At 50.6% G+C, this 21,240-nt stretch overlaps 1 protein-coding gene across 1 annotated transcript in view; it reads right to left on the reverse strand.

Annotated features, from left to right (window-relative positions):
* Window positions 1–21,240, reverse strand: part of ITM2A (integral membrane protein 2A) — a 107,250-nt gene that overhangs the window by 14,043 nt on the left and 71,967 nt on the right. Inside the window, exon 5 of the mRNA XM_086918751.1 lies at window positions 14,536–14,686. Within this exon, the coding sequence (XP_086774877.1) occupies window positions 14,536–14,686 (151 nt within the window). The remainder of the gene's footprint in view (window positions 1–14,535; window positions 14,687–21,240) is intronic.

Below are 21,240 nucleotides of genomic sequence, written 5' to 3' on the forward strand. Positions count from 1 at the left end.
AGGTTGGGCTGGACAGCTTGTCCCGTGACCCAAGATTACAATTATGGTCCAGTTTGAACTGAATCCATGTCTGTTTCAACATTTCTCAGAACTCTGATAACCAGTGCATCACCCATTCCAGCCCTGGAAGATTAGCTGTTCTATTTTGCACAAGAATAAGAAGATCAGTGGTACTGAAAGAAAAGCCTAGAGATACCTCCCATGCCAGCTCCTCTAAAATGTCTCTCCCTGATACGCCAGTTTGCTAGTGAACAAAGGCCACATTATCCCAGAGGACGTCAGAGCCTTCACACTTATCTGGTTCATATTGACACATTAAAAACATGAAACATTCATGCATAAAAAACATACTAATATTGCAACAACCAACATAGAAACAAGTACTTAATTTGAGATGGTATAGTTAAGTTTGATACCTTGCTTTGGAGGAGCATTTAGAGGGAAGACTAATGATCGTTTCAAGTTGTTTTGAGATATTTGAGGAAGAGAGGTTTTCAAGTGGTTCCTGAAAGAGGCATAACAAGTGCCGGTTTAATCTCCACGGGCGGATGATTTCAGGCTTTTAGGGCAAAAGGTGAAAAAAGAACGCAATAGTGTGGAGGTCTTCTTGGACAGCAGTGTTCCTAAATGCAAATGCTACTTACCAGTATGCATCTGTTGTTGGCATGTAGGGCTGCTGACATTCATATCTGTGCATAGATCGCCGCCTAGTGTTGGGTCCGGATGATTGCACATTGTTGTCCTGGAAGAGTCTTCGAAGTATCACGAGATAGGTGGCTCCTCCCCTGGACTACAGTGCGCATGGGCATCGCCTCCATCACCCAGATTGTTTTTAGCCATTGGCAGAGATGGAGTGAACTATGAGTGATGACCATGCTATGCGCGTATATAAGAAATACTGCAGCTGCTACAGGCGCCGGGGAGGAGGGCGGGCGATATGAATGTCAGCAGCCCTACATGCCAAGAACAGATGCATACTGGTAAGTAGCATTTGCAGTTCGAGGCATGTGGGCTGCTGAATTCATATCTGTGCATAGAATACATAGCAGTGCTCCCCTCATTGGCGGCCACCCGTGCCAGCTGCAGCAGTTTGAAAAAGTGTCTTGAGAACAGCCTGTCCAACAGCTGCCTGCTGTTTGGAGTGTACGTCTACACAGTAATGTTTAGTAAAAGTATGTGTGGTAGACCATGTGGCTGCCCTACAAATATCTTCCAAGGGAATGTTCCCAAGGAAGGCCATAGAGGCCCCCAACTTTCTGGTGGAGTGGGCTCTTGGTGGAATTGTGAGAGTGCGTTTAGCTTTAGCGTAACAGATTTGAATGCATTTCACGATCCACCTAGCAATACCAGCTTTGGAAATAGCGTTACCCTTGTGGTGTGAGGCAAATGCAACGAAAAGTTGCTTGGTCTTTCGAAAATCCTTTGTCCTGTCAACGTAGTACATTAAGGCTCTTTTAACCTCAAGAGTGTGGAGCATCCGCTCCGCCAGTGACTCGGGGTTTTGAAAAAACACTGGCAACTCGATTGTCTGGTTTAAGTGGAATTGAGATACCACCTTGGGCAAAAATTTAGGGTTAGTGCGGAGCACCACCCTGTTGGCATGCACTTGGAAAAAAGGCTCTTGGATGGTGAGTGCCTGCAACTCACTAACCCTCCGTAGCGATGTAATTGCTACCAAGAAAGCCACCTTCCAAGTTAGAAACTGAAGCTCACAAGAGTGCAGTGGCTCAAAAGGAGGACCCATCAGCCTTGTAAGAACCACATTGAGGTTCCATTCTGGAGCTGGTGGCGTCCGTGGTGGAATGACCCTTTTGAGCCCTTCCAGAAAAGCCTTGATAGCAGGAACCTTGAAAAGTGATAGGTGCCGCCTATTCTGGAGGTATGCGGCCATTGCAGACAGGTGAATGCGGATGGAAGAATACGCTAAATTGCATTGGTATAGATGGAACAGGTAACAAATGATGTTCTGAATGGAAGCATCCAGCGGGTCAATGTTGTGGTTTGCACAATAAATGACGAACCGCTTCCATTTAGCCGCATAACATGCTCTAGTAGTGGGCTTCCTTGCCTCCCGAATGATGTCCATGCAATCGGGGGGAAGATTGAGGTAGCCAAACTCTAGGACTTCAGGAGCCAGATCGCCAGGTTGAGCTGTTGCGGATCTGGGTGCTGAATGTCGCCATGGCTCTGCGTCAGAAGGCTGGGAGTGAGATGAAGCCTTTAATGCGGTACCACGGAAAGTTCCAGAAACGTGGTGTACCATGGTTGGCGAGCCCACGTTGGAGCAACCAGGATGAGAGTCATCGAGTGTTGCCTGAGCTTGCGTGCCACCAGCGGAATCAGAGGTGCTGGGGGAAAAGCGTACGCAAATCTGCCTGACCAGTTCATCCACATCGCATTGCCCTGCGATTGCGGGTGTGGGAACCTGGCGGCGAAGCTTTGGCATTTTGCGTTCTCCCTTGTGGCGAACAGGTCTATCTCTGGATGACCCCACTTTTGGAAGTACGGTTGGAGTACTGATGGATGTATCTCCCACTCGTGCATTTGGTAGCTGTGCCTGCTGAGCAGGTCCGCCATCTGATTGTCCTTGCCTGGGAGGTGCTCCGCCATGAGGAAGATGTTCCTCTGAAAGGCCCACTTCCACATGCTCTGAGCCAGATGAGACCGCTGCGGAGAGTGTGTTCCTCTCTGCTTCTGAATGTAGTACATGGCCGTCATGTTGTCCGTCCGGATCAACACGACCTTGTTGCACAGATGTACTTTGAACGCCTTTAAGGCCATGAAGATTGCCATCAGTTCCAACACATTGATGTGCATCTTCTTCTGCTGTGATGTCCATAGTCCCTGCACTGTGTAGTGGAGTACATGCGCTCCCCAACCCTGGAGAGAGGCGTCCGTTGTCAGGATAATCTGTGGCACTGGCTCTTGAAACGGTCGGCCCTTGCAAAGGTTTTGTGGATTCCACCAATGCAGAGAGTTGTACGCCCGACCGCTCACCAACACTAGGTCTGTTAGTTGCCCATGAGCCTGAGTCCACTGACGTGCTAGGCACTCCTGGAGCGGACGCATATGTAACCTCGCGTGCGGGACGATGGAGATGCAGGAGGCCATCATGCCTATCAACTGCATGAACACCCTCGCTGGAAGCGAGTGCTGTGGTCTGAATCGTTGGATCAGCGTCTGGATACTGGCGATTCTCACTGAGTTTGGCTGCGCAGTGGCTGCCAGAGTGTCTATTGTCGCGCCCAGATACTGCCGTACATGGGCGGGTTGGAGATGTGATTTTGGGTAATTCATTGAGAATCCCAGATCGTGCAGGAGATGAATGGTGAGGGACACGTGGTTTGGGCACTGCTGTTCCGAACGTGCCTGAATGAGCCAGTCGTCCAGATAGGGATAGACGTGGACGTTCTGGCGCCGTAGATGCGCCGCCACAGTCGCCAGGCACTTTCTAAAAACTCTTGGCGCTGTGGTGACTCCGAAAGGCAGAACTCTGAACTGATAGTGCTGGTCTTGAATCGTGAACCTGAGGTACTTCCTGTGTGAAGGATGCAGGGGAATGTGAAAGTATGCATCCTTGAGATCTAGCGTAGCCAGGAAGTCCCCCTGCTGAAGCAGAGGGAGAACCTGCTGCAACGTGAGCATATGGAAATGCTCCGACAGGATGTACCGGTTTAGGGGCCTGAGGTCCAGGATGGGCCTGAGGGATCCGTCCTTTTTGGGGATTAGAAAGTACAGAGAGTAAACTCCTGTTCCCCTTTCTTGCAGTGGCACGAGCTCTATCGCTCCTTTTTGCAGCATGACTGACCTCCTGCTGCAACCAGAGCAAGTGCTCGCCGGACATAGGACGGCTTCTTGGAGGTATGTTTGGTGGTGTGGACGTGAGTTCCAGACAGTAACCGTACTGAATAAGAGATTTGACCCACCGGTCCGTGGTGATGGATTTCCACGCGGGCAGGAACTGCTGGAGTCTCCCCCCGACCGGTGTTGTGTGGTCGGGGGGCAGTGACAAGGCGTCACTGTTTGTTGGTGGTGGAGGACCTGGAGCTGTTTCCACGTCCCCTGCCTTTGACGTTGTTGCCCCTGTAACCACCTCTACCCTTGTTGGTGTATGAGGTTTGGGTGTTGCTTTTGTAATACTGCGTGGATTGCGATGCCTGACCCCTTGAGGTGCCTCTGTTATTGGAGCGGCGAAAAGAACCACCCCGAAACTGCTGGGACTGGAGGGCCCCCATAGACTTAGCAGTGTCCGTATCTTTTTTCATTTTTTCAAGGGTTGCGTCCACTTCAGGGCCAAACAGGTGGTCTGGATTAACTGTTTGATTTAAGATGGTTGTCTGTATGTCTGGTTTGAAGCCTGATATTCTAAGCCATGCATGCCTACGCAGTAACACGCTAGTGTTTATAGCCCTGGAGGCGGTATCAGCCACGTCCAATGCACACTTAATGGAAGCGTTGGTGATGAGCTTCCCCTCCTGAATCAACATTACAGCTGCCTCTTTGTACTGATCAGGTAAGTGTTGCAGAAGTGTTTCTAGGGTGTCATAGTGCACCCTATCGTAGCGTGCAAGTAGGGCCTGCGTGTTTGAAATGCGCCAAATATTAGCTGCCTGCGCAGCAATACATTTGCCTGAGGCTTCAAAGATCTTCGATTCTTTGTCTGGGGGAGGAGCATCACCCGTGGTCTGCGAGTTCGCCCGCTTGCATGCGTTGGATACCACCAACGAATCCAGTGGCAAGTGTCCCTTGATGTACGTTGGATCAGTGGGCGCTGCCTTGTATTTCTTGTCAATACGAGGATTGATGACTCGCGCCCGAGTGGGCTCCTTGAAAACCTCTGGTGCGTGCTTCAGCACTCCCTTGAGCATAGGCAATGTTTTGACTGACTTTTCAGCCACTGAGAAAGTGTCAAACAGAAAATCGACATCCACAGGGTCCGCATGGAGTTCGACATCATGATTTGCCGCAGCCCTCTCAATTAGAGCGTTGAAGGCTGCAGAGTCCTCTGTTGGAGAAGTTTTTGCTGCAAAAAGCTGCGGTTCGTGACCTGACTGAGGGTCCACAGGGTCGCCTCCAGCAGACCAAGGTTCGTTGACCTCCTCCGGATCCGAGTACGCTGGATAATTGTACTCGTCCTCATCATCTCCGTCACCTTCCCCAGTGTTAGAATGAGTCGGTGAGAGTTCTAGATTTTGTGGAGATGCAGGTCCATAGGGGCAGAAGTACCCGCAGAGTCCAACTTCCTTTTGAGTGGAATACGAAAATGTTCCAACACCGGCTCCGTGGTGATTTTCCTCTTAAGGAGAGAGAGTTTGCCTGTGTCGGCGTCGATGACAACCTCTCGACGCTCCTCTTCTGCGAGTGGCTGTAGCCGAGGCTTTGATACTACCAATGACGTTTTGGGCGTCGACACCAGCTTCAAGGGTACCCCGGCCCCATGCCTTGGAGCGAATGCCTTCGGCGTCTTCTTCGGCGGCAGCATGAAGCGGATCGGCGTCTGCGCCTTTGCCGGCTGCTGTGCAGGCTTCGGCACCACATTCTTTGGTTCCGTGGCCACTGCGTCCTTCCGAATTCGTTGAAGGGACTCCGTGACCTTCTTGGTTAAGGACGGTGAGGGCTGGACCGGCTCGAGCGATTCCCCCGAGGCCGGAGTCGGGTCGGCGAGCAAAGGCACGGTCTTCGGAGCCGACACGTCACCACCCTTGCCCTTGACGGTCGGAATCGCGCAGCCAGAGCCTTGGGGTCGTCTTGACGCTTCTTCGAGGGTCTTTTCGGGTCGTCGACCTCGACCATTTTCGGCGCCGACGCGGCCGCGTCGGTCGTCTTCGGCTTCGACACCAGGGTCTTCGGGTCGGCCATCTTGGCGTGGCTCTTGATGTTGGCGGCCATTTTGGGCTTCTCTGGAGCCTTTTGTCCCGACAGTGAGACTTTCACTTTCGGTTTCGATACCGTTGGTGTGAACCCCGGTGGTTTCACTTTCAGTTTCTTTACCGGGAGTGGCGCATCACCAATGTCCGTGGCCGGGGCCGTAGGCGGAGCCGTGGGACGAGTAGTAAGGTCTTGGGTAAGGCCCGAAGGCGATCCCTCGACCTGGGCCGTATCATGGGGATTGACCCCGGAGTCAGTCTGAGGGTGCTCCTCCTCTGAGCTATCCCCCACGGTGGCAATGGCCCCGTCGTCGTCCCCTACCTCTCCGACGACTTCATCAAACTCCTCGTCCCCCGCGTCGTAGTTTTCATCTTCCAACGCTGGGCTGGAGTCCGAAACTTGTAAGAAGGTGTCGTCACCAACGTCTTCCTCGAAGATGTTGTCCGGCGGGGGCGCTGATAAGTGGGCCTGGAGTCTAGCGGCCCGACGAAGCTTGAGAGTCTTCTTACACCGGAACTTTGAGCAGGCCATACACCTGGCCTCATCATGGTCCGGCGACAAACATTTGTTGCACACTGGATGTACGTCGAGGTGTGAATACTTTGAGGTGCACACTGGGCACCTCTTAAACGGAGTTCGTTCCATGGTAGTAGTCTGGAGCGTCGTGTAGGCCCGTCCGCGCCGACAGCACGCGGAAGGGCAGCAAGAGTTCGGAGCTGATGAAGTAACAAACCCGAACGATGGACAATACCGACGCAAGTCCTAAAGACCTTTTGGTCTCAAGTTAGGAAAGTTAAACAACTATCGATTCCGACAGAGGGAACAGAAACACATCCGAACCCAATGGCGGAAAAAAAAAATCTGGGGATGGAGGCGATGCCCATGCGCACTGTAGTCCAGGGGAGGAGCCACCCATCTCGTGATACTTCGAAGACTCTTCCAGGACAACAATGTGCAATCATCCGGACCCAACACTAGGCGGCGATCTATGCACAGATATGAATTCAGCAGCCCACATGCCTCGAACCCTTATACAGGTTCCTCAGCATAGAATTTAGAGAGAGTTGCTCATCTCTTATTTCTAACTGCAGGTGCTCTCTGCACAACAGATTGACAGACTTTTACAGATGCTATTACATGCTAGGCTGGAACATCTCTATAGGCCCTGTGCTTTCATGGACAACAAATAAGAACAAATAAAAACGTATGCATCCCTGTTTCTGGAGTTATACTGAACCCGCAACCAATCATTTTTCACTTAAGAGTTAGTCTGAGAGTCCGAATGCTAGGAGGCTGACGTTCAATCTGGCTTCTGTGTGAGATGTCAAAGTGCTAATGTGACAGTCCTGCAGGCAAGCTCCCCAATCAAACACAGAGGCATCTGTTGTGAGGAAGTCTAGGAAAGTAGAGCTAGTGCTTGGAAAATCACGTTGCACTACAACCACCACGTTGGAGTGTCTCTAAATGCGAACTGACCACGTGGTCATCCCACTCAACATCAATTGTGGCCAGAGCTGGACGTAGCAAGTAATGTAACTAGAGTGCTTCAAGCTTCAGGAGCAAACAGCAATTGTCAGTGACTTAACAGGAGTCCTGGTGTAAGAGTTTAAGCCTTCTTACTGTGGAATACTATATAAAACTTCCCCCTCTAAAGTAACAATTCTGTGGCGTGGCTAAGATCGCGGCCTGATAGGACGCAGGTCTCTGTGGCTCCCTGCCCCGATCCTCATTCAACGCACCTGACATAGCCAAAAATCCCCCAAACATCATGTTTTTGGTCGCCAACTGACCCTAGCTGTGGACTGCCTCCTCGGCGCTGGACCTGCTTGGTCGGGTGAGAAACCAGACGACGAGCGACCCGCGCCCACGACTCCTGTAATGGCGGCCGCCCGAGGTGCTCAACGGCCTCCGCCGCCCTGTAACGCCCCGCTGGATGAGGCGGAGTCGCGCCGCTCTCGGCAGAATCAGCACCACAGCCCAGCAACCGGAGGCTTCTGACCGGAGCAGAACCGGAGCTTCGGAGGACATGGCCGCGACTGCATCGCTCCGGCGGGCGGAGTGAGGTGGACCCAGCCAGAGGTCGTGAAACTTGAGGCCCCGGCTTTCTGGCCTGCACGGGACCGGGCCCAGCAGACACCACAGGAGGCGCCGTGACGGGAGCGAGAGACCCGTGACCCGGAGGGGAGGACGACAGACCGAACCACCACAGGGACTGGCCCAGTGGAGCTGTTTCGCGGTGGGACTGGCGGAGGAGAGGTGGTGCCCGAAGCAGCGACACCCTCCCGGGAGCAGCGAGGCTGAAGAGACGGAAATCGGCGGCGCAGAGTGCTCCGACGCCCCGGGACCGGGAGCAGCGGTGGCTGGAATGGAGGAGTGGCCCGAGGGAGTGTAGGCGGGAACTCGGGGGCGCACTCGAGCCCCCGGCGCAAGGCCCAGCCCATCACGGAGCGAAGCAGCGGGGAACAGAGAGGCTGAAGGCCTTGCGATCCGCAAAAGAAGTGAAGCCAACTGAGGCCCCGACCCCAAGCACTGACCGGGGAGCCGGGGCTGGCCCCCGTTGAAGGCCACTGCCCTACGCGCCGTGCCAACGGACGCCACAGACGTGCGGGGGGTGCACACGGGTGCCGCCGAGGGACCTGACCCACCTGCCCTGCGACACGGACACTCGCTCTACCGCTGGTGGCCCTCTTGTGCCCCCGGGAGCCATCTCGGGCGGGGGTCCTGGGCCAGGTGATCCGCCGCCATGGCCGACAGTTGAAGAGCCTGTATACCCAGCCATCCGCTCCCCGAACACTCGCCTCAGACGGGACTGGTCCCCAAGAAACAGAGAGAGCGGGCAGTCCGCCCAGGACCACATTGTTGACCACATCTGTCAGGGGCAGGGGCTGGTGCACTGGATATCTGGCCTTGCCGAACCGTCTGGTCACCCTCCCTGCACAGCAGCCACTCTCACGCATAACAAGTGGCAGGACTAAGCAATCGGACCCCACCGCCGGCTCCTTGGACACAGAGACGCCGACAACACGAGACGTACCTCGGCCATGTCCTCCTCCAACCGCAGAACAGGGTGCACCATCACGGACATGCTTGTAAAAGGAGCGACCAAAGGGGAGAAAAGTCCAGACAAACCGACGCCGGTGCCCCAACCCAAAGATGGAGACCGACCAGATGGAGAAGCGCCAGCCACCAAGTCCTTCATGGAGGCGCTGTTCCCCTCCCTCAAAGAGGACATACAGACCCTCAAGCAGGAAATGGCAGGAGAATACAGGGAACTACGTCGAGACGTGGACGAAATAGGGGAGAGAGTGGCCGAGGTGGAGAACGCGGACACTGCACGGGGCGAAGAAGTGCACACACTCCAACAAGACATACTCAGACTCCAGGAGCAACAGATGGACCTGCAGTCGCACGCAGAAGACCTAGAGAATCGGTCACGGCGCAATAACATCCGCGTCCGGAATGTGCCCTCTAAGGTGATGTGCATCTTCCGTTGCTGTTGTGTCTATAGTCCCTGCACAGTGTAATGGAGTACATGAGCTCCCCATCCCTGGAGAGAAGCGTCAGTTGTCAGGATGATCTGTGGCACAGGCTCTTGGAACGGTTGTCCCTTGCAAAGGTTTCATGAATTCCACCAATGCAGAGAGTTGTATGCCCGACCGCTCACCAACACTAGGTCTCTCAACTGCCTGTGAGCCTGAGTCCACTGACGTGCTAAGCACTCCTGAAGCGGACGCATATATAGTCTCGCGTGCTGGACTATGGAGATGCAGGAGGCCATCATGCCTATCAACTGCATGAACACTCGCGCTGGCAGCGAGTGTTGGGGTTTGAATCGTATCAGCGATTGAATGCTGTTGACCCTCACTGAATTCGGCTGTGCTGTGGCTGCCAGAGTGTTTATCGTCGCACCCAGATACTGCCGTATGTGGGCGGGTTGGAGGTGGGACTTTGGGTAATTCAGTGAGAATCCCAGATCGTGAAGGAGGTGAATGGTGTGGGACACGTGAGCGGCACACTGCTGGGCTGACTTTGCCTGGATGAGCCAGTCGTCCAGATAAGGGTAGACGTGAATGTTCTGTCTCCTTAGGTGCGCCGCCACTGTCGCCAGGCACTTTGTAAACACCCTGGGTGCCGTGGGGACTCCGAAAGGCAAAACCTTGAACTGGTAATGTTGGTTTTGGATGGTGAACCGGAGGTATTTTCTGTGTGAATTGTGCAGCGGAATGTGAAAATATGCATCCTTTAGGTCTAAAGTTGCGAGAAAATCCCCCTGACTGAGCAACGGGAGTACTTGCTGCAGGGTCAGCATATGAAAGTGCTCCGATAGAATGTACTGGTTGAGGGGTCTGAGGTCCAGTATGGGTCTGAGGGACCCATCCTTTTTTGGTATCAAGAAGTACAGTGAGTAAACTCCGGTGCCTCTTTCTTTCACAGGCACGAGCTCTATTGCCCCTTTTTGCAGCATGACGAGGACCTCCAGCTGCAATAAGTACAAATGCTCGGCGGACATAGGACGGTGTCTTGGGGGTATGTTGGGTGGAGTGGATGTTAACTCCAGACAATAACCGTACTGTATAAGCTGTGTGACCCACCTGTCTGTGGTGATGGTTTTCCAGACGGCAGGAACTGCTGAAGTCTCCCCCCGACCGGTGTTGTGTGGTCGGGGGCAGTGACAAGGCGTCACTGTTTGCTGGTGGCAGAGGATCTGGAGTTGTTGTTTCCACGACCCCTGCCCTTGGCGCTGTTATCACGATATCCACCTCGACTTTGTTTGGTGTATGTGGACTGCGTGTTGCCTTTGTAGTACTGCGTGGTTTGGGAGAGCTGGCCTCTGGAAACGCCTCTAGTGCTTGAGCGACGAAAAGACCCCCCCCTGAATTGCTGGGACTGTAAGGCACCCATGGACTTAGCAGTTTCAGTGTCCTTCTTAATCTTTTCTTAGGTGGTGTCAACCTCTGGGCCAAACAGGTGATCTGGATTTACTGTTTGATTAAGAATGGTGGTCTGTATCTCTGGCTTAAACCCCGAGATTCTCAGCCAGGCATGTCATCTCAGCATGACACTAGTGTTGACAGCCCTGGCTGCGGGGTCAGCCGCGTCTAGTGCACATTTAATTTAAGCATTAGATATCAGCTTCCCCTCTTGGATAAGCATCTCAGCTGCCTCCTTGTATTCGTCTGGCAGGTGCTGCAACAGGGTCTCCAGTGTGTCATAGTGTGCCCTGTCATACCTCGCTAGAAGCGCTTGCGTATTGGAAATGCGCCAGATATTGGCCGCTTGTGCGGCCACTCTTTTCCCTGATGCCTCAAACACCTTAGATTCTTTGTCTGGGGAGGAGCATCACCCGTCAGAGAATTAGCCCTCTTCCGGGCATTTGAGACGACAAGAGAGTCCAAAGGCAACTGTCCTTTAATGTAAGTAGGATCAGTAGGCGCTGATTTATACTTTTTCTCAATCCTAGGGTTTATCACCCTGGCTCTGGTAGGCTCCTTAAAGATCTCTCCAGCATGTTTTAAGGCACCTTTTAACATAGGCAGAGTCTTGACAGTTCTCTCTGAGACTGAAAAGGAATCAAAAAGAAAATCCACCTCAATGGGGTCAGCATGGAGCTGGAAGTCGTGGTTTTTAGCCGCACATTCAATGAGGGCATTGAACGCTGCTGAATCCTCTGTAGGTGATGTCTTTACAGAATAAAGTTGAGTGTCTTGGGCAGAATGAGGATCACCTGGGTCAGCACCAGCAGCCCAGGGTTCATTGGTATCATCAGGGTCTGTGTAGACAGGATAGCTGTGCTCATCCTCGCCCTCACCAGCGTCCACGTCAGAGTAAGCGGGCGAGACATTATGGGCCTGTGGAGAAAGTGGTTCCACAAGGACAGGAGTCGAAGCAGAGTCCTTCTTTTTCTTTAGAGGAATCTTGTAGGACTCCATCGGTTGTTCCGGGGCAATTTTTCGCTTGTGGAGGGAAAGTCTGCCCGTTTCGGCATCAATAAAAATCTTCTGGTTGTTCTTCTACCGAAGATTGCCGATGCTTCAAGGTGGAAACCACCGTCGACAACTTCGGCACCGAGGACACCTTCTTGGGCACGCTGGCGACCACTCTAGGGGTGAAAGCCTTCGGCGGCAACGTGAAGTGAATGGGCGTCGACGCTTTGTGAGGTTTCTCGCTCGGCTTCGAGGATCTCTTGGTCCGACAGCCGAGGCCTTCTCCTTGATGCGCTGTAGGGAGTCCGTCACTTGCTTGGTGAAAGCGGCGGACGGCTGTGCCGAGTCGACGGGATCCTTCGAGGCACCACCAGGCGTGGACTCTCGGGGTGCGCCGCTCTTGGCCTTGTCTTGTTGACGCGGAGTCTCGAGAACCTTCGGATCACCGAGTCCTTTGTTGGTGTCAACCGCCTTCGGCGCCGATTTACTCGGCTCGACCACCTTGACTTTAGTCTTCGGCGCGGCAGACTTCGTCTCGACGCCCTTGACTTGAGCCTTCGTGTCGACAACACCCTTCTGCTTCTTCGGCGCCGAGGGCTCCGAGGCCTTGGATCCGACCAAAGTAATGCGCACTTTCGGTTTCGAGGTGGGCACCAGTGCTGTTGCTTGTGTCGAGACCGTTGGTTTTACTTTCGGTTTCGATTCTGTAGAACCCATTGTAAGATCTTGGGTAAGGTAGTGGCGATCCCTCGACCTGAGCCTTATGAATCGGTACGGCCCCAGTGTCAGTGCGAGGTAGCTCATCGTCCGAGCTATCCTCCATGGCCCTAAAGGCCCCGTCGTCGTCCCCTACCTCGTCGATGACTTCTTCAGCTTCGAACATTTCGTTGTCCGCGTCGTAGTTGTAGTCGACGTCTGACGCGGGATTCAACAGGTTGTCACCGATGTCCCGGTTAGCTTCCTCTTCGACATCCCCGGCATCGAAAATGTCCGCAGGCGCCGGTGCAGTGTGCTGGGCCTCCTGGCGCGCAGCGCGTCGATGCTTAAGAGTCTTCTTGGACCTGAAGCGGGAACAAGCCATGCAACTGGCTTCATCATGGTCCGGCGACAGACACTTGTTGCACACCGGGTGGACGTCGATGTGGGGATACTTTGAGTTGCAGACGGGACATCTCTTGAACGGACTTCGGTCCATGATGAACAGTTGATAGGGTCTGAGGCGTCGACTGGGCCCTCCGCGCCGAAAGCACGCGGGTGTATGGAATCCGGCTCGGAACCGAGCTGGAAGAGTTAGGCACCGAACGCAAGACTATACCGACTAAGAAAACTAAAGACCTTTTGGTCTTAAGAAAGTTTTTTTATCGATTCCGACTAGAGGGAACCAATATACATCCGAACCCAATGGCGGAAAAAAACAATCTGAGGATGGAGTCGATGCCCATGCGCACTGTAGTCCAGGGGAGGAGCCACCTATCTCGTGATACTTCGAAGACTCTTCCAGGACAACAATGTGCGATCATCTGGACCCAACACTAGGCGGCGATCTATGCACAGATATGAATTCAGCAGCCCACATGCCTCGAACTGGTGCATATCACCAAAAAGCACAAATGATAACCTTTGGGAGCAGCAGACCGGGACCTAAGCGATTTAAGGCTAACCGCGATGGAGCCCTAGTTGGATACAATAAGTGGATTGGTCTCGGTGAAAGTCTGGAGGTCAAAAATATTCAATTCCTAATGTATAACAGGACGTTGTCATTTTTTGAGAACCAAAATCAGGGTCACAGCGTAAATTGCAGCCACTGCAGTGGAAGCTTAGGGTGGATTCTTTAAGCAGGTCGGTCCAGCTGGAGCTGTGGAGATTTACCACAGAAAGATTTCCAAAACCCAACACAGAATTGTTCGTTTTTTTCCCCCCAGAGGTACTGCGAACCTTGACCAGGACAAAGCTGAAATTCAATCAGTCGCCATGGAACTGCCAGTTGGATACTTTTTTCGAAGGTCCCCTGAAACTCAAGAGGAAAGGTTTTGTAAAGTTTCCAAATGTTTGTTTGGCGCTCATACAACCACTGGACTACACTTTAAGGGCTTCGGTACCTATGGGGATGGTACTAGACTGGTCAGGTATCAAGCAGACCCCAACAACAAAGTCCAGTCCTGGTCGAATTGCCTTTCGTCAGCTGGGTACTTTAGGAAAAAGAACTATTGCACCTTGTTGTGTCCTTGTAGCCACACAGGAGTTCTGTCAACTGACCACTGGTGTCCACGTCTTTGACACAAGTAGAAGAGGAAGCAGGTACACTCCTTTAGGGCTGTTCTCAGGACACAGATACAGTGAGCCTCTGGTTTTCAAAGGTCCAGAAGGTGTTCTGAGGATAGTACCATGACGTGGCAAATGTATGCCTTGTACAAGCTATTGGGTGGGCTGATTCCCTTATGAATAAGGCAAACATATCCACTTTTTCAGCAGTTTTGGTTTGTCCTACTACAACAATCCCACAGTGCCCTTCATTCTCTAAGTCCAAGATAGGGAAATCATTTTCCCCTTGTGCAAAGCCTGTGTACCTATCCAGAGGTGTAGCATGCAAATGGTAGCCTTTAGTTGCTTATGATTTCAAAGGATGCCTGCAGTTTTGAGGGCTGAAAACTAAACATGCTTCCCAATTATTCTGCGTACTTTTAGTAAACTGCAAGAAGACGTATATGGAAGAGAAAACAAATACTTAATAAAATAACCTTACCAATGATGTGATCTCTGCGCTGAAGCCTGAAAGTCTTTTTTCCAGCACAGAGTTGGTAAATGAAGATCCCCAGTTCAGAGACATCATCAATCTCCTCTGTGACTATCATTTCTTCATGGATTAGATAGGTCTGTGGCAGGTAGGAACCAGTCTGAAAAATAGTGGAACTATTACTCATGTTGCCATTATATTAGTATTTTTCTTAGAGAACAATTCAAAATACCTGAAGGGTTATATTCTTGTACTTTAACAGCCTTATTCATTAAGGCCAAATCGGCTCGCAAAGGGCCAGATTCTGAGAATCTGGCCCTTTGCGGGTGCGATTTTTGCATTTGGGATTCATCATCCCAAATGCAAAAATCGCTGATTGCGATCTCGCAATTTTGCGAGGAAGTACATTTAAGGAATCTCTATTTGAGATTCCTTAAATGCAATTCATCATCCACATTTCTTTTGCGAATTCGCAATTTCTGGCCGCAATTTACCGCGAGGTCAAACCTCGCAGTAAATTGCGAAAACTCAGAAAAATGCATTTAAATGCATCTTTCTGAGTTGCATGTTACACACACACACGTCCTTTGGACATGTGTGTGTGCAACACCTGTGTAAAATGTCATTTGAGGGGTGCTACAGGGTGTCCTTTGGACACCCCTGGCACCCTTCAAATCGCAATCTTATTTGCGATTAGCAAATTGCTAATCGCAAATAAGGAATACTCCCCATTCATTCCTATGGGCCTTTTGGCCCATAGGAATGAATGGGGAATTTTTCCTTATTTGCGATTAGCAATTTGCTAATCGCAAATAAGGAATCAGTAGGAATCGCAAAAAATTTTGCTAATCCTACATGAATCCCGTTTTGCGAGTCCTTAATAGCGATTCGCTATGATTCGCTATTAGGGCCTCGCAAAACGGGAGATTGATGAATCAGGCTGTAAGTCCTCTATCAAGGGCATGGTTTCTGGATTCATAACCAATACAATATGTAGATGTATATGTATATGTATAATCCAATAACAGTATAAACAGATCATTTTGCATTTAAAACTAATTATTTAAGGAACACGTGCTTACTGAAAGCAATCTTTACTTTAAGAGACAATTAGCAAAATTAAAGTAGGTTTTAATTACAGTGTCAAAACGCCATAAAATGGATAAAAATGCAGAGCTGAAAACTGTGGCCCAAAGTATTATATGCATGGGCTATGCGTATACAGCCCATGATTTAGACAGTAACACTTTCCTAAAATAGAAAATACGATCAGCTTGGCAGTTATTTTTGGATAAAGTGGAGTAAGGATGCAGTGAGTAAAAACAAACTAAATACCCAGTTCAAGAGGTATCTGGCAACCGATTCATTAAGTCAAAGAAAATGTCTGTGACCAAAAGGAATAGGTTACTTATCCTGTAAATATTTTCTGTTCATAGATTCACATGCTCTGCATGCTCCTGCCATCTAGAGTTGGACATGGATGTTTCAAGTTGCTTTTGTTTGAAAAAGTCTCTTCCAATCACAAAGGTGATGCCTCCCTTAGTAGGGACTGAGCTTGGGAACCACCTCCACTGTTAGACTGTTTTCCACAGAGTGCAAGTGTGTGGGGGGCATTATCGAGAACATGGTGCCCATGCAAATTACGTATAAAAGGTAAAGGTTTAATGTTACTGAGACGTCCAAATAAGGCACTTACTCGGAGAAGGATGGTAGACTCATGTGCATCTACAGCACTTAAAGCTGTAAACAGATGCTCACAAGGCAAGGAAGATATTCCGGTCATAGCATGCGTGGTTGTAGATAACCGCTCATAGCATGTGTGGCTGTAGATAACCATTATCTGTATAAACTGAAAAGGACTACTCCCCTAAGCGGAGGTTAGTCAGTGGATGATGCAGATGTCTATAACAAAGTTCTTAATACTGTTTGGCCAACTCTTGCGTCCGGTTCAGAGATTTGTGATGGAGCAGCTCTCCTTTGTGCTTGGAGAGGAGCCTGGAGTGCATTTTCAAAGATAGTTTCAGAAGCTTGCTGTACCAGTAATGGCGTGGCCATGCTGCAGGTGTATGCAAAGACGCAGAATCATTTCATTGAAAAGACATTGCACCTGGTTTCTGGTTGCTAAAACCTGCTGCTGTAGCACCAGTATTTCTTGTTGCTTCCGGTGGCAAAAGTTCAGCTTGGGACAACACCACTTACGGAAGACTTAGTCCACTTGATACTGGTGGAGCTCTCACTCATGGAAGTCTGATATTTTTCAACTTGGCGGGTCCACCTGATCGTTTGGGTAGATGTTCTATGGTATCGTGGTTTTTGAGGCAGACAACCCAGTATACCGATTGTACAACATTCCTCATGACTACAGCATTTTGAAGACCTAGTGTTTTCGACTTCAGTCCTGACACTACCGCCACTTTTCTAGACAGTGCATGATCTTGCAGTTTTCTTGACTATGATAATTCTGTTCTTATTGGTTTATCTCCTCTATTCTTGAACATTGTAAAGCCTACCTTTCCTTTTTGGACACTGCTTTATCCAGTATTTTCTCCCAAATGTGATACTATTGTTATTATCGCTCCGATCTCTGTATACTAGCACAGGGCTCTGATAGCTGCAAGAGTCCTGTTCGTACTATAAAAATCCATCAAATTAAATAAAAGTAGCAGTTGTGCCTCTTCCATGAGAGGCAGGGACCTCGTTCTTTCCTGGTTGGCGATGAAAAACATCATTGCTGTTCTGTCCATCCTGACTAGGACGCTTGACCTGCCACTTTCGAAGAAAGGTTTTTAAGGCCATGTAGGAAGCACTACAGTGTACCAAAACGAGAGCACACTGTGCAGAGAGTCGAGGCAATCCTTATTGGTTTACAGAGGAAAACTGAATACTAAATGCTCTATTTTTTGGTAAGTGGGTGAACAGTTTAGGCTCATCAGAGGCTAGTGTTAAGCACTTATTGCACACACAGTCAGTGAGACACACTCAATAAGGAAATCAAACACGAAATTATGAAAATAACAGATTTTTATATTAATTTAAACACCAAGATCATCATAACTCGATAACTTTTCAAGATAGTGATTTATCAAAACTTTGAAAATGCACTGTATTGAATCTTTAAAGCACTAATGCTATCCGATGGGGGAAAATATATACTGCATTCTGTCATGTGGCAACGACTTACAGGACGGCTCCTCTGGACTTGAGTTAAGTATGGGGCAGGGTCCAAGGCAGCACCAACTGATCACCTTGGTTGGCTCTGTCCACTTGAAAAAAGACTAAAGGTGGGGACTGGGAGGCCAGTCCGGTTGAATCCGTGTGTAGGGGAAGGGGGGATGGGGGTGGGGGGGGGGGGGGGTAAGGCACAGGTCTTGGGCATGCTGGTATACAGCCGATCCATTTGGGTTGGAGGGCTCCTGCGTAGTGAGACTTTGTCCAGTGGGGTTGCACTGTTGAAGACACGGTTCTCGGTCCTTAAAGAAAGAGGCTGCAGGTGGGGACAGGGGAACCAATGTGGCCAAACTCAAGAGTGGGCTTAGCTCTTAGGGGTTTCAGAACCATGTTGGCACGGTCGCCTCCCTCGCACTGAGGGTGCAGGGGTCCTTTGAGGCGCAAGGTTGCGGTAGGTCAGGGACTCCTGTAGGAAAATGGCTCTTTATGTGGTATACCAGTTAGTGGTTATATCGTATAACTAGTCCAGAGATTCCCCCTGAAGTGTACAAGGCTCAATATAAACCCAAAGGGCTACATTTGTGGTAGTGTGGTCAAGCGAGTTATGCCTAACAGATAGGTGTGTAAGACATTTGGTATGCACACAGTGATTAAAAAATGACACGGCACAAAAAGGAGATCCACACCAATTTTAGAAAAATAAGTTTCTTTCAAGGTTCATTTTAAGACCAAGAAATACGTAAAAAAGTAAGCACATTTTTCAAGAAAAATACTTTTCACTTTATAAAGGTGCTAACTTAAGGCTTATTTGGGTTTAGGTTGTCGGTTTTCTGTTTGTGAGTGGGGGGGGGCACCACTTCTGGTATTGAGCACCCTACGTCCACTCTGTTGGGTGAGGAGCCACCAATTCAGGGTGAACAGCCGCATGATTAGTTGGGTCTATTTTGTGGTTCAGGTAGAGCTTCACCAGTGACAACTTTGGAGTTCTCCCCTACTGGTGTATAATTTCCTTGGCTCACTGGATATGTGGCCAACAGTGGACACCTCGGTAGGAAGGTGGATATCCGACTATGGCTGCCCCCAACTTTTTGCCTAGTGTTTAGCTGATTTTCGACTTAGTTGGCCTAGGATCCTGCTATTCAGGGCCCCAGGCTTCCTGCTCTCTGTTAAAATGGACTCCATGTACCTTAGGTACAGATCTAATTGGATACTGAGTCACCTTATCAGCCCCTGTACAGTGTACCTTAGGTACCCAGGGCATAGGTGCACCCAGGGCCTACCAGGGGCTGCAGCATGTATTATGCCACCCCTGGCTGGCCATCCAAAACTGACACAACTGGCTGCTAACACTGCTGGGGCAAGGTGCTTTAGATATCGTATACCTATTTCTAACTCTAAAATGGACACATACTCCTATAATTCACTCCTATGGCAGGCCTTAACAATCCTGGAGGCAGAGTGCTTGGAATTATGTGAGATGGTGCTCTAGCATTAGCTGAGCCTGTCTGCAGCTTTCAGAACCAAGTCCTTAGCTGTTTCCATGATAACGCTATACCATAGACTCTTAAGTAAATTATAATCCTCGCGGTTATTACGAACTTTGGCATAGCATTAGTAAGGGGTCATACGAATTGGAATACTACCCCCCTCGCCAGTTCTGGCGACGGGGGTAGCATTCCACTCTTTTAGAGGGACAGGACATGTATGTAACTGTGAACCCGGGTTACAGTTAACTCGAGCCTCAGCATCACAAAATGGATGCTGCCTCCACAGACACAAGTCTGACCTCCTGCTGCTGGGAGTCCTTCCAGCGAGGGAGGCTTGGACAAAGGGTTTCCTGCCTTGGGAGGTGCTAGCACCACCCCAGACAGGATTTTGTGTATTAGGTAGGACAGGCCTCAGAGGAATGAGACATGCCTGGGGAACACAAGGTGCTCTGTGCATACACCGGTTCAAACCAGTTGCTGGGGCACTCCAGCCCCAGTTCTGGCGCAAAACCAGACAAAGGATAGGGGGTGTAACCACCCCCCTTCCTGGTCCCACCCATAGGAGGGACCTAGTCATAGTACAGACCCCTTTAGGAGAATAAAGGTAGGAGCTGGTCCCATTCCAAATTAGATTAATCCTGATTTGAAACTCTACAAGAAGAAACTCTGGACTTCGACGTCCTGCTCCACAGACGACTGAAGTAATCTCCCTTTTGGCCAAGGAGTGACCACCCTGTACAAGCAGGCACCATCAAGCGTTCCAGCGGTTCACTTTGTCGTCTTCCCGAGTGGATCCAGACTTCAGAGCCAGACGAGACCCGGACTTCCAGACCTCTCCGACCTCTACCTACATCTGCAGCACAGCTGAGATCCGTGGGTGCGACGAGACACGTGGGACCGGTCATCTTGGAGAAACTGCACTTCGCTTCCAGCACGACTTCAGAGGCATCCTCGAAGAAGTGCTTTGGGGATTGAGAAGCCCCAGCCCCGAGCAGCTCCTGCACAGAAGATCAGCCCTCCAGCATCCACGAGATCTGCGTGGGGCCCTTTTGCTTGAGTGCTGCTCGACGCGTTGTCTGGTCTCTTACTGGCTGGCTAGTGGCCTCCTAGACGATCCTTGAAATCCACACCGCTGGTCTGGTTGCTCCAGACGGGCCTCTGCTTCCCTGCAAAGGAGAAGCACCCCGGACCCCCCTGGTCCGCACCAGACGCCTTTTCCACTCACCGCGTGGGTTGCCTTTGCCAAGGCCCGTTGACGCCGAATCCGGATCCAACACCGCCGACAGCGAGAGCATGCGTGGGACGGCTCGTGCCTCCATCCTCGTCGCCCAAGACACCGCCTGGTCCACGTGGCTGCAGAGTCAAGCGCCCACTCTTCACCTGATCGAGACGACAGCATCTGGTTCCATCCTGGTTCTACTTCAGACACTGGCTAGTGACTGAACATTGTCGCCTCTGCTTTCAGGTCTTCATCTTCCTCGATCCACCCTTGGGTCGCTCCGGACATCTTCCTTCTGGCCGCCTGCAGCATCTTTTCTTCCAGGCTCCATAGACTTCAACGCGGAAACCCGATACACTTTGACACCTATGCACCCGCAGCCCGTGGGTGAGGCAACAAGAGCATTTCGGTGCTCAACGGTAGATTGACCCCCCCCTAGTGTCCAGATTTCCAGTTGTTTTCGTCCTAGATAGTCGGAACTGTATAATACTTACCTTTTTGTAATTTGTACTGTCCATTGACAGTGTTACGCATCTCGCGTGTGAGTTCACACTCTGCACACGCGTCCGGTGGGCCTCCTATTACTTACCTCAGGTTAGGATAGTGTAGTCCCAGCGAACCTAATGCCTCTGGACAGCTCCATTCCTTCTATCGATTTCCTTATACCATTTACTTAGTATATGGTTTATCGTGCCCCTAGGGTACCATTGTAATTTGGGTTTTTCTTAAGAGTCTTGTCATGTGCTTAGCCCTCTGATCTCATAAAGAGTTCAGAGGTGTATGTTAGGTATTTATGAAAATAAACAAGATATTTATTAACTGTGTGGTGTCCTTTCATTT

This window comes from Lissotriton vulgaris, chromosome 4_1 (genome assembly GCF_964263255.1).
Source record: "Lissotriton vulgaris chromosome 4_1, aLisVul1.2, whole genome shotgun sequence".
Classification (NCBI taxonomy): Eukaryota; Metazoa; Chordata; class Amphibia; order Caudata; family Salamandridae; genus Lissotriton; species Lissotriton vulgaris.